This window comes from Rutidosis leptorrhynchoides, chromosome 3 (assembly GCF_046630445.1).
Source record: "Rutidosis leptorrhynchoides isolate AG116_Rl617_1_P2 chromosome 3, CSIRO_AGI_Rlap_v1, whole genome shotgun sequence".
NCBI classification, from domain to species: domain Eukaryota; kingdom Viridiplantae; phylum Streptophyta; class Magnoliopsida; order Asterales; family Asteraceae; genus Rutidosis; species Rutidosis leptorrhynchoides.
In genome coordinates, this window is record NC_092335.1 from 78,003,813 (window position 1) to 78,014,388 (window position 10,576).

Consider the following 10,576-nt stretch of genomic DNA (forward strand, 5'->3'; position numbering starts at 1 on the left):
TTTGTTGGGCCGAGGTAGGCGACGTGCAAATCACCGGACCCGAACTCATTCACGAAACCACCGAGAAAATCGTTCAAATCCGAGATAGGCTTAGGACGGCCCGAAGTCGTCAAAAGAGCTATACCGACAAACGACGCAACGATCTCGAATTTCAAGTCGGTGACCGAGTAATGTTAAAAGTCGCACCTTGGAAGGGTGTAATCCGTTTTGGGAAACGCGGGAAGCTAAATCCGCGGTATATTGGTCCTTTCGAAATCTTGGAGCGTATTGGAACCGTTGCTTATCGTTTAGATCTCCCGCCTCAATTGAACTCCGTTCATCCTACCTTCCATGTATCTAACTTGAAAAAGTGTCTTGCCGAACCCGATATCGTCATCCCTCTTGAGGAACTTACTATTGATGACAAGCTTCATTTTGTGGAGGAACCGGTTGAAATTGTGGACACCTCCGTCAAGACATTGAAACAAAGCCGAATCCCGATTGTTAAAGTCCATTGGAACGCCAAAAGGGGGCCCGAGTTTACTTGGGAAAGACAAGATCAAATGCAAAGGAAGTATCCTCATCTATTCGTGAATTCGGAAACGCAAGATCTCGAGGAAGAAACAACGACTACTACGCCTACTTAAATTTCGGGACGAAATTTCTTTTAAGGTGTAGGTAATGTAACATCCCGCCTTTTTCCATTTACTTTTCCGTTTAACTATTTAAATTCCGTTATATGTTTATAACACATCTCGTTAATACGCGTTTGAATTATCTCGTTTAGGTAATTCCCGTACCCGTTTCCTAAGTTGAGGGACTAAAGTTGCCAAATGGAGAAAGAGATGACTAGGTCAACTAGTCAACTCTTTCCTCTCCATTCATTTTATCACCTCCCAAATAATACTTCACCTTTTTCTCTCAAAACCCTCAAACCTTCAATCATCATCCAAATTCGTTCAAGAAGGATTCGATCAAAACAAATTGCATATTTGAACTCCTCGTGATCTCCTCTTCGTTTCCATACCGATTTCATCAATTTTGGGTAACTTTCTAAAATCACTAATTCTTGTGTTCTTGAGATTTTTAAGTTATAAGGTTGTTAATTAGTGTCTATGGCTCGAGTCTAGTTTGTTTATGTGATTTATATGCTCGATCTCGTTGTTTTAGTGTAACTAGCATGAACTTGAATTTTGTTGTGTTGTTCTTGAATTTTGGATGATCATATGTTGTTAGATGTTAAAAGTTCATGTTCTAATTGTGTTCCTAGTATCATTAGCTTCGTTTTGATGTATAGGTTGATTAAGGAAACTCCAAGAACATGATTAGTGATTTTGTGAACTTGGATTAGGGTTTGATAAGCTTTAGATGAACTTTTGATGCACCAAATGCTATGAAATATTGTAGATAAGAATTTTGTTGCAATGTGTGTATGATTACCTTCGAAACGGCATATCATACATGTAAATTGGTTGCCCGAATCATGAAATGCATATTTGGAACTTGAACTTTGATTATGGACGTTTAAATGCGGTTTTGGGATGTGTAAGTGTTGAATTGCTTGATGAAATGTGTCTAGGTGTTTTCCTCGTCAAATTACCTTTCCGGTGATATAAAATACATGTTCTAATTGTTTGCGGTTTGTAATTTGGGTTGGTTTGATTGTTGGTTCGTGCACTTAGAGTTGCAGCAAACAGGGTCTGGAAACAAACCAGGACGCCGTCCAGAAAAGCAGGACGCCGTCCCAAACTTAAAAGAGGGACGCCGTCTAGCTCTCAGGGACGCCGTCCCAAACTTAAAAGAGGGACGCCGTCTAGCTCTCAGGGACGCCGTCCCAAACTTAAAAGAGGGACGCCGTCTAGCTTCTCAGGACGCCGTCCCGTTTGCCTAAAACTGGCTGTTTGCTTGACCTTTTGACGAAAAATGTTTGGCATGTTCTAGACCTCCGATTAACATGAAACTTGGCCAACATGCTCATATATGATTATATAACTTAGAAAAATTGTCGGATACCCGACCCGACCCCGTTGACTTTTCAGTTGACTTTGACCCGACCAAGTTGACTTTTAATCAAACTTAACCAAATAATTGTGCAATCGTTCTAACATGTTTTTATACTTGTACCTTGCATGAAACATGACAATTTGACCCACATGCTACATTATTGAGTCGTAACGAGCCATAGGACTAATTGAACATCTTTGACCTATCGTGTTTACCGTTATTGATACGACCTATTTGTTTAGGTCAAGACTAGCATTGTTCTTTGCACACGTTTACTTGTCGAAGTACTTTACTACTCGTGCACTCAAGGTGAGATCATAGTCCCACTTTTACTCTTTTTGAACTTACATTTGGGATGAGAAAACATAAACATTTCTTTACTAAGTGAACACAAGTACAGGAAAACAAACATTCTACATACGAGTTTAGAACAAAATCCTCAATTCGATTATCATTAGTTACACTTGCCGGGTGTAAGCGAGAACTTATGTTGTATGGATCCATATGGGTTTGACAAACCCTCATTCAAACGGTTCGCTACCGTTTACGAATGAAATATATTTTCGAGAAACAGTGTATGTTCTAGCACTAAGTGATGAGGTTCAATGGAAGGAAATGTTAAGCATTGATAATTGGGTGCTCGTGAAACAAACTTTTGGAATGTATTACTATTATTTCATTGATGCAAATCTTGTGGTTCACTTGTACTTACTTACTTAAACCTATGATTTCACCAACGTTTTCGTTGACAGATTTCTATGTTTTTCTCAGGTCCTTGAACGATACATGATACATGCTTCCGCTCATTATTTGATACTTGCATTGGATGTCGAGTATATGTGCATTTCATGGAGCGTCTTTTGACTTTACTTTAAACCGTGTCGCCTAGATTTTCATTCGTATTATAACGTTGTAACTTAACTATTGGTTGAACAATTCTTGTAAACTTTGGGAACAATCTTTATTATGAAATGAAGGCGACATATTTTGGTCAAACTTTGTCTTAAAGACTTATGACCACGTAACGGGACCTAAGTAGACGGCGCCGTCAAACATGATTTGGTCGGGTCGCTACAATACACTATTTGTTGCTATTTTTTTACCTCACACCAAATTTATACATACAATACATACACCACATCATTATCCCACATGGCATTAGAAAATCTGATCCGACATGTCTAAGTGCATTGAGAAGGTACATGACTTACTTTTTATGACACACTATGTTATCAAAGAACATCTTTTAAACCTAACACATTTACCAAGCATCTTTTTAATATCTTTTTATTTAAAAAATCTACACACATCTACCAAAAAATTATATGTGAGTAGGTTTTTAAAATTTGAAATTTGAAATGAAGTGATATATAATTCTCTCTCAGTAAATATATGAAATGATTCAGATCTACAAAATCAAAAATCACACCTCAAATAACTCTCTCTCTCTCTCTCTCTTTTCTATCTTCACAAAAATCAAATGGATAATTGATTGAAATTGCTTTAAACTTTTCCGGTCATTTAATCGGTACCATTCATGCTATTTCTTCAAGATTGTTTCAGTATAAAGCACCCATTTTCAGATTCAGGTAATCGATTGCTATGTTTCTCCTATTTTTGCCTCATTTGGTTTCATTTCTGTTTTCATTTGCATCTATAGGTCAATGTTTGCAGCCGTCATTTTCTATTGTCGATAGAGACTGTCCGTCCCAATTGGGTTCTCTATTCATCTTAATCTTGAAGGTATATAGTTCCAATTTTTTTGTTCTTAAAATTTCTTAGGTTAGAAGTATTTGCTTATTCTCATTTATATATTGTTTGTTGCTATGTGATTTGATTGTTGCTGTTGTTATACAATTGCGTGCATCCTTTGATTATGTTCAATTGCTTTTGTTATACAATTTGCATCCTTTGTTATACAGTTGCTTTTGTTGATATGATTTTTAGTAGGATTTGTTCAAAATATCAGATTGTCAATCCATAAAAGTTCTGAAATGTGTAATTGGATAAGGAAACTCTCAAGGAAGTACATGAATAGACAATTAATGAAGGATTTAGTAGGACCTGTGTGCTTTGGTTTGTACAATTTCATTGTTGAATAAATTGATTTTGGGTTCTATTCATTGAATTTGAAATTCGGGAAACTAAGACATGTTAGAGGTTAACATAACTTGAATCATCCTATTTGTAAGTAAATGGGTTGTAATGACCACCTTTAACGGTTTTTTTTTTTTTTTTTTACAGTTGACTCATGTTGACTTTTGTTGACTTCAACTTGCAGCTACCTATGAATAACCTATTTTACTATAATAATAGCTAATAAATGTTGGACATTACGTACCGAAATGATTAGTTAACTGTCATGATTATTTTGAGTTATATTTTTTGAAATGAGGTATTTTTTTTATATGGAATATGATTGTTAGATTAGTGGTATCTGAATAATAATATTTTATATCCATTTCTTGACCAATTTTTTACTTATGGATAGCTTTAGAAAAGTCATGTTCGTTGACTTTAGAAATAGAGGTATATGAACTGGACCAAATGCCTTGCATACTTTTGGTCTTCACACATATAGGTAATATTTATACAAGGTAAAGATAACTGAAGTGGAAAAGACGATGTATTAGTGACGGGCTTTTAGTAGTTCTTATTTACATATTGATATGCTAAATAATGTTAGAGTTTGAAACCATGTTGATTAATGGGTGAGAACAATAGGGTTGGTTGAAATGTCCTTTTAATTAACGATGTATAACATGACGGTTCACCATATTATCATCAATTTTAATTATTTTGTTTCATTGATTAATTATAATATAGGTGATGGAATCTAAAGGAGAAAGAGTATTGCCAATTTTCCCAGCAGATCATAAAACATGTGGACAAAACAAGGTTCGATTTGTGATGTTACTTTGATTTCGTCTAGGTGTTCGAATAAATGTCGGTGAGGGCTTTAACATTCCTATCTTTATGTAAGATATATCTGTTAAAATACAATGCAAATTTAGAATAATATGGAATTAGTATATGTATATGGGTAAAATATCTAGATATTAATATGTATATGAAAAATATCTAGATATTAAAATGTAAAGAAAAATCTAGATATTTATGTGTGTAAGAAAAATCTAGATATTTATGTGTAATAAATGTCGGTGAGGGCTTTAACATTCCTATCTTTAGCTTGGAGAACTCAAACATTTTCTTGGACTCGAAATAGAGCAGAAAAGAGAAGGGTTATTTCTGGGACAACAAAAATATGCGCGAGATCTTTTACAAAAGTACGGAATGCTTAATTACAAACCTATCTCAACCCCAATGGATCCGAATACAAAACTACGAGCAGATGAAGGAAAAAGTCTTCAAGATGTTACCATGTATCGAAAGATGGTCGGAAGTCTTATTTATCTCACACTAAGCCGGCCAGACATATCTTATGCAGTTGGAGTGGTTAGTCGATACATGAGCAATCCGAAGAAGCCTCACCTTGATGTTGTACGACGCATCTTAAGGTATGTTAAAGGCATTATCAACTTTGGTATTTTATACAAGAAAACAAAAGAATGTCACATGACTGGATATTGTGACGCCGATTACGCTGGAGACTATGATACACGACGGTCAACAACTGGATACATGTTTAGTCTTGGATCGGGAGTAATATCATGGTGCAGCAAGAGACAACCAACAGTATCCTTGTCAAGCACTGAAGCAGAATATCGATCGGCAGCATCAGCAACACAAGAAATTATGTGGTTGAAGCAACTAATGGAAGATCTTCATCAATCAACAGATTATCAAGTAAAGCTTTTCTGCGATAACCTATCAGCTATTCGTCTAGCAGAAAATCCAGTCTTTTATGCGAGAACAAAACATATAGAAGTGCACTATCACTATGTTCGCGAGAAGGTCCTTGAAGGAGAGATCAAGATGATGCCAACAAAGACAGATGAACAGGTTGCAGATATATTCACCAAGAGCCTAAGTAAACCGAAGTTTACAAAATTCAGAGAAGCACTTGGAATGGTCTGCAAGACATCGTTGGAAGAAAATTTGCATTGAGGGGGAGTGTTAAAATACAATGCAAATTTAGAATAATATGGAATTAGTATATGTATATGGGTAAAATATCTAGATATTAATATGTATATGAAAAATATCTAGATATTAAAATGTAAAGAAAAATCTAGATATTTATGTGTGTAAGAAATATATAGATATTTATATGTATAAAAATATCTAGATATTTATATATATCCATGGAAATATCTAGTTTCTAGAAACTTCCATGGAGTAGTATAAATAAGGGTGAGGATTTCATTTGTAGGGTGTGAAGTAAGTTGTGAAGTTGTGAGAGTGAAATAAGAAGTGAGTTGTGAAGAAGAGAAGAAGAGTGTGAGTTAGCGAAAGTAGAGAAGAGAAAGCTTGTAAGTAATATTGTAATTGTAATTTAATATAAGTGTTTTTGTTAAGTTTCCCGATCAAGCCTTAGTTTGTGTTTAAGTTCTTAGTGCACTTTTGTTGTTCTTATTATATGGTCGGCTCTGCCGCCTAAGTAATACATGGTCGGTTATACCGCCTAAAGATATATGGTCGACACTGTCGCCTAAGTACATTGTGCACTAAGGATTTATAAAATTAAAGGCTAACCAACGTCAAAGTGTTGGTGTAGTGAGTCTAGTATAGTCTAGATCCTCTATAGTGGTGTGTTGGGCTCGTCGAAGCTTCCAACAATATCATTTGCACAGTTCCTTCAAATTTTTTTATTTTACTTAAATTTTTAAAAGAAAATGTTGATCAATAAGTTATTATAAATTTAAGTGTTCTACCAGGGTAGCTAAATGTGTTGTTTAAGTGGGTAACAACCCAACGTATTACTGTGTGGGTCAAAATGGGCCGGGTCGGTCCGATATGAAATATAGTATGTTAATTCTTTGATACATAATTAACGGTACTAATCCGATGACAAAATTTCAACTGTTGAAGGTCGGGGTAATCTCTTCATTTTCCTTTTTTTTTTGTTTCTTTTTCTCCTAACAGCTGATTCTATTTATTCGATTACTTAGTCATGGGAATGTGATTTCAGACCTATATAGTCAAACACACCACCCCACACCACACCATCATCTTACTGTATCATCGTCTTCTCAAGGATTTATTTGTTCATTGTTAGTAACTATTATGCTAAATCGTTTGCTTATTAAATGCTAATTCTTTGTTCGAACGGAAAATTGGATCTGAATATGAAATTTATCAAACTATTCAATCGATGGTTAGCACATTTGGGAATGGTTAACCATTTTTGCGTAGTAAGTTGTATTTTGTGTTGTGTAGCGTGTTATATTCTTGGTTATGCAATTAACATGCTAACTTGTACTTGGTTGTGTATATTTGTGTTAGTGATGCTATCTTGTATGCGGTTTGTGTAAGTGCGCAAGTAAGTGATTTATGTATGTATGCATATAAGTATTGCACTCACTAAGCGTTGTAGCTTACTCCTTCAATGTTTACATTTTGATAGATTATGGCACATCGAAGGATAAGGGTAATGAATTGGCCTAGCTTTCTTGTGGCGGACTTGAGAAGGCGCTTTTTGGTAATGGTCCCGATGGTCATGCTCATCAATGTGTCATTTTGGTTAAACAATTGGGTTAATTTACGGGTCTTGTGTACCCGATGATGTAGACATGTGAATTGATGTATTGTCTAAACTTGTACTAGCTTTTGAACAAGTAATGTAATCAAATTGTGGTTGTGGTGGTTATTATTAATCTTTTCAAAAAAAATGTCATACTTTTATAAGTTAAACGTTATATCGGATTGGTATCGTTTCAAAAGATCTGAAGTTCAACTAAATATATAATTTATTTAACTCACAACTTATTTGATCTCAGTTAGACAACATAAAAATAACTTAAAACATACTAGGTCACATTGATTCAACTGTATTTTTAGTCTGTTCTCAACTGAACTATTATGATGCAAACAGGAAGACTTTGGTGGTGGATACCCTGAACCCAATTTAACCTACGCAAATGAATTGGTAGTACGAATGGGATTGATTAACCACATTGATAGCAATGCCCGTGAATTTGGTGCTGCTGCAGATGGTGATGTTGATAGGAACATTTATTGTTGTCCAGGTAGTTGAAATGGATGAAGTGCTCTATCAAAAAGCTTATATGTTGTTGTATAGCGCAACATGAAAGACCTTATTATATGCCAAGAAACGGTGTAAGTTATACTCTGAAATTATTCCCATTTTTAGTAAATATGGCCCACATTCACGTAAAGGAGTGTAAAGGAGTAGTCATATATTCAAATTTAATTTGGGCTATATATGAGGAATCAAGTAAATCAATTTTTGTCAACCTAAATACATGAGTCAACACTGGAAATCAGTTTTAAGGATGTTATTCTTATGAGTCAACATTTGAATTAAACCGAAGTTGAGAGTATATAGATTGATGGAATGAAAGTGAAACGGTGGAATGAAAGTTGAGAGTATATAGATTGATGGAATGAATCGATAAAGTTTATAGTTTAATGATGATTCGAGGGTATATGTATTGTATGAAGTTGAGAGTATGTAGATTTATGGAATGAAAGTTTAATATATGAAATCTCAGCGATATGCCAAATCAAATCAAATGTTATATGTTGTCATCGTCTTTTTCAATGAAACATGATCATATTCAAAGGATCAAAGGGCATGCGTTCTTGGCTGAATCAGGTCATAAGTTTTAGTAATACGTGATTATAATTAGATGATTACAATATGTACAATTTGCAGTTGTTATGTTAAGCATAAGGTCATGACACTCATAAGATCTTGCGAACACTGTTTGTTATGTTGGATGTGTTGCAAGTGAGAGCCGACGATCTTTGTCCATAATCATAAGAATGTGTTAGTCTAGGTTACTTAGATGATTAAAATACGTTCAACGAAACATTATTTTAACTTGCTTGCTTTATTATTAGTATAATTCAACATTACTATTGAAACTGTTTTGATTTCTTAACAACATAACAATAACAAATACTATATAATATAGAATTATTTTGAAAATTCAAATTTTAAATCTCCCTAAAAAACCCCGAATTCAGTTGGTATTTATTTTAAAATTTAAGTTCATCCGTCATAAAAAATTTAAAGCTGCTGTTATCGAATACTTTGATTCGTGATTCATGTTGCCAAATTATTTGTTCAAGTGCAAAAATTAACATAAAACTTAACATGAACTATTGGTTGATTGTTTATGAACTGGTTTCGGTTTTAGCAAATATTGGTTCTCTAGGCTCCAATCACTTTTTATCAATCTAGTTCTTAGGCTCGGATCCAATGGGCACATAGGTTTTGTTAATAAAAAAAACATAAATAAATAAATAATTCAAGTTATAATCAAAATCTACCATAATTCATTTAATAATAAAAATGCTAACTCAACCAAATAATTAAAATCCATACTATGTAAAAGCTAAAATCCATAACCAAATAACTAAAAGCTAGCTGCATGCAATTTTTTCAGGAAAAAATTAACCCATTAGCATTCATATAATCCACTTGATCTTTCACCAATTCATTCATCTTTGTCCTCATCTCTAACTTAAGATTAGCATCAATAGCATCCTCTATCTCTATCTCTTCCGCAACCGGGATCACCAAAACATCTCCACCGCTTTTCACACACTATATTTTGAAAAACAAAAACAAAAACAAATAATGCATCATTATATTATATTTATATTACATGATAAAAATATAAATTAATTTATCAAAATTCAAAATTTACGTACCGATTTCATCAATTCTTCACCATCTACAATGCCACTTCTCATGATCATTCCAATCTCTTCTTCATTCGCTGGTTTTCCAAACACTGTGTGATACCATCTTTTAACATTCTCCTTGCACTCCTCCATAAATTCCACTTCGAATTCCAGAAGATGATTCACAAACATCCTAAAGTCAATCGTCAACTGATACAAATCTCTACTTCTCCACGTACCATTCTCATCTTGCCTATCTTCGGCATGCATGCGGTAAATCTCCTCCAAATTCGTTATGATCCCTCTAGCCAATACCAAAAGACTATCGACTTCATTCTTGATCTGAAGTCGGCTCAAATTGGAAGCTGATTTTCTAGAATCTGGATCATTCAACACCTTTGTTTTTGACTTCAAAATATCCAACTCTTTCCGAATGCTATCAAATTGTTGCAAAAATTTATGAACACGTTCACCCAGAGGATTACTCATTCTGTCGTCAAATTTTCTATGTAAATCTAAACTGCAAAATCCTTCTGGCTTTATAACCATCGTTTCGTGGATGGGAATTATTTAACGTTAAGGGTATCATATTTTAGGGATTGATTTAATCCGTAAGGGCCAAGTTTCTTGGATTTGGAAAGTTAGGGTTTATGTTTATGATCAAATCTTACGCAGCGATTTTCCTTTTTTTGGATTTATTTATATTTATGATTTAATTTATGAAAGCGTGGTGGGACATCTTATTATTATTATTATTATTATTATTATTATTATTATTATTATTATTATTATTATTATTATTATTATTATTATTATT

At 34.0% G+C, this 10,576-nt stretch overlaps 2 protein-coding genes across 2 annotated transcripts; one reads left to right on the forward strand and one right to left on the reverse strand.

Moving 5' to 3' along the window:
• The first annotated feature begins 3,404 nt into the window (after positions 1-3,404).
• On the forward strand, positions 3,405-7,363 carry LOC139896391 (uncharacterized mitochondrial protein AtMg00810-like). Its single transcript, XM_071879024.1, has 4 exons — positions 3,405-3,572; positions 3,644-3,726; positions 4,810-4,881; positions 5,173-7,363. The coding sequence occupies exons 1-4, from the start codon at positions 3,521-3,523 to the stop codon at positions 6,049-6,051; spliced, it is 1,086 nt and encodes a 361-aa protein (XP_071735125.1). The 5' UTR covers positions 3,405-3,520; the 3' UTR covers positions 6,052-7,363.
• Positions 7,364-9,514: 2,151 nt separating this feature from the next.
• On the reverse strand, positions 9,515-10,308 carry LOC139900125 (syntaxin-related protein KNOLLE-like). Its single transcript, XM_071882924.1, has 2 exons — positions 9,787-10,308; positions 9,515-9,679 (listed from the first exon to the last, which is right to left on the reverse strand). The coding sequence occupies exons 1-2, from the start codon at positions 10,306-10,308 to the stop codon at positions 9,515-9,517; spliced, it is 687 nt and encodes a 228-aa protein (XP_071739025.1).
• Between the last annotated feature and the right edge of the window lie 268 nt (positions 10,309-10,576).

Excerpts from the sequence above, each read along its gene's own strand:
- LOC139900125 (XM_071882924.1), bottom strand. The coding sequence starts at position 10,308 with ATGGTTATAAAGCCAGAAGGATTTTGCAGTTTAGATTTACATAGAAAA. Across the intron at positions 9,680-9,786 it reads GTGAAGAATTGATGAAATCG|TGTGTGAAAAGCGGTGGAGA; the intron begins GTACGTAAATTT and ends TTCAAAATATAG.
- LOC139896391 (XM_071879024.1), top strand. The coding sequence starts at position 3,521 with ATGCTATTTCTTCAAGATTGTTTCAGTATAAAGCACCCATTTTCAGAT. Across the intron at positions 3,727-4,809 it reads TATTCATCTTAATCTTGAAG|GTGATGGAATCTAAAGGAGA; the intron begins GTATATAGTTCC and ends ATTATAATATAG. Across the intron at positions 4,882-5,172 it reads AAACATGTGGACAAAACAAG|CTTGGAGAACTCAAACATTT; the intron begins GTTCGATTTGTG and ends TCCTATCTTTAG.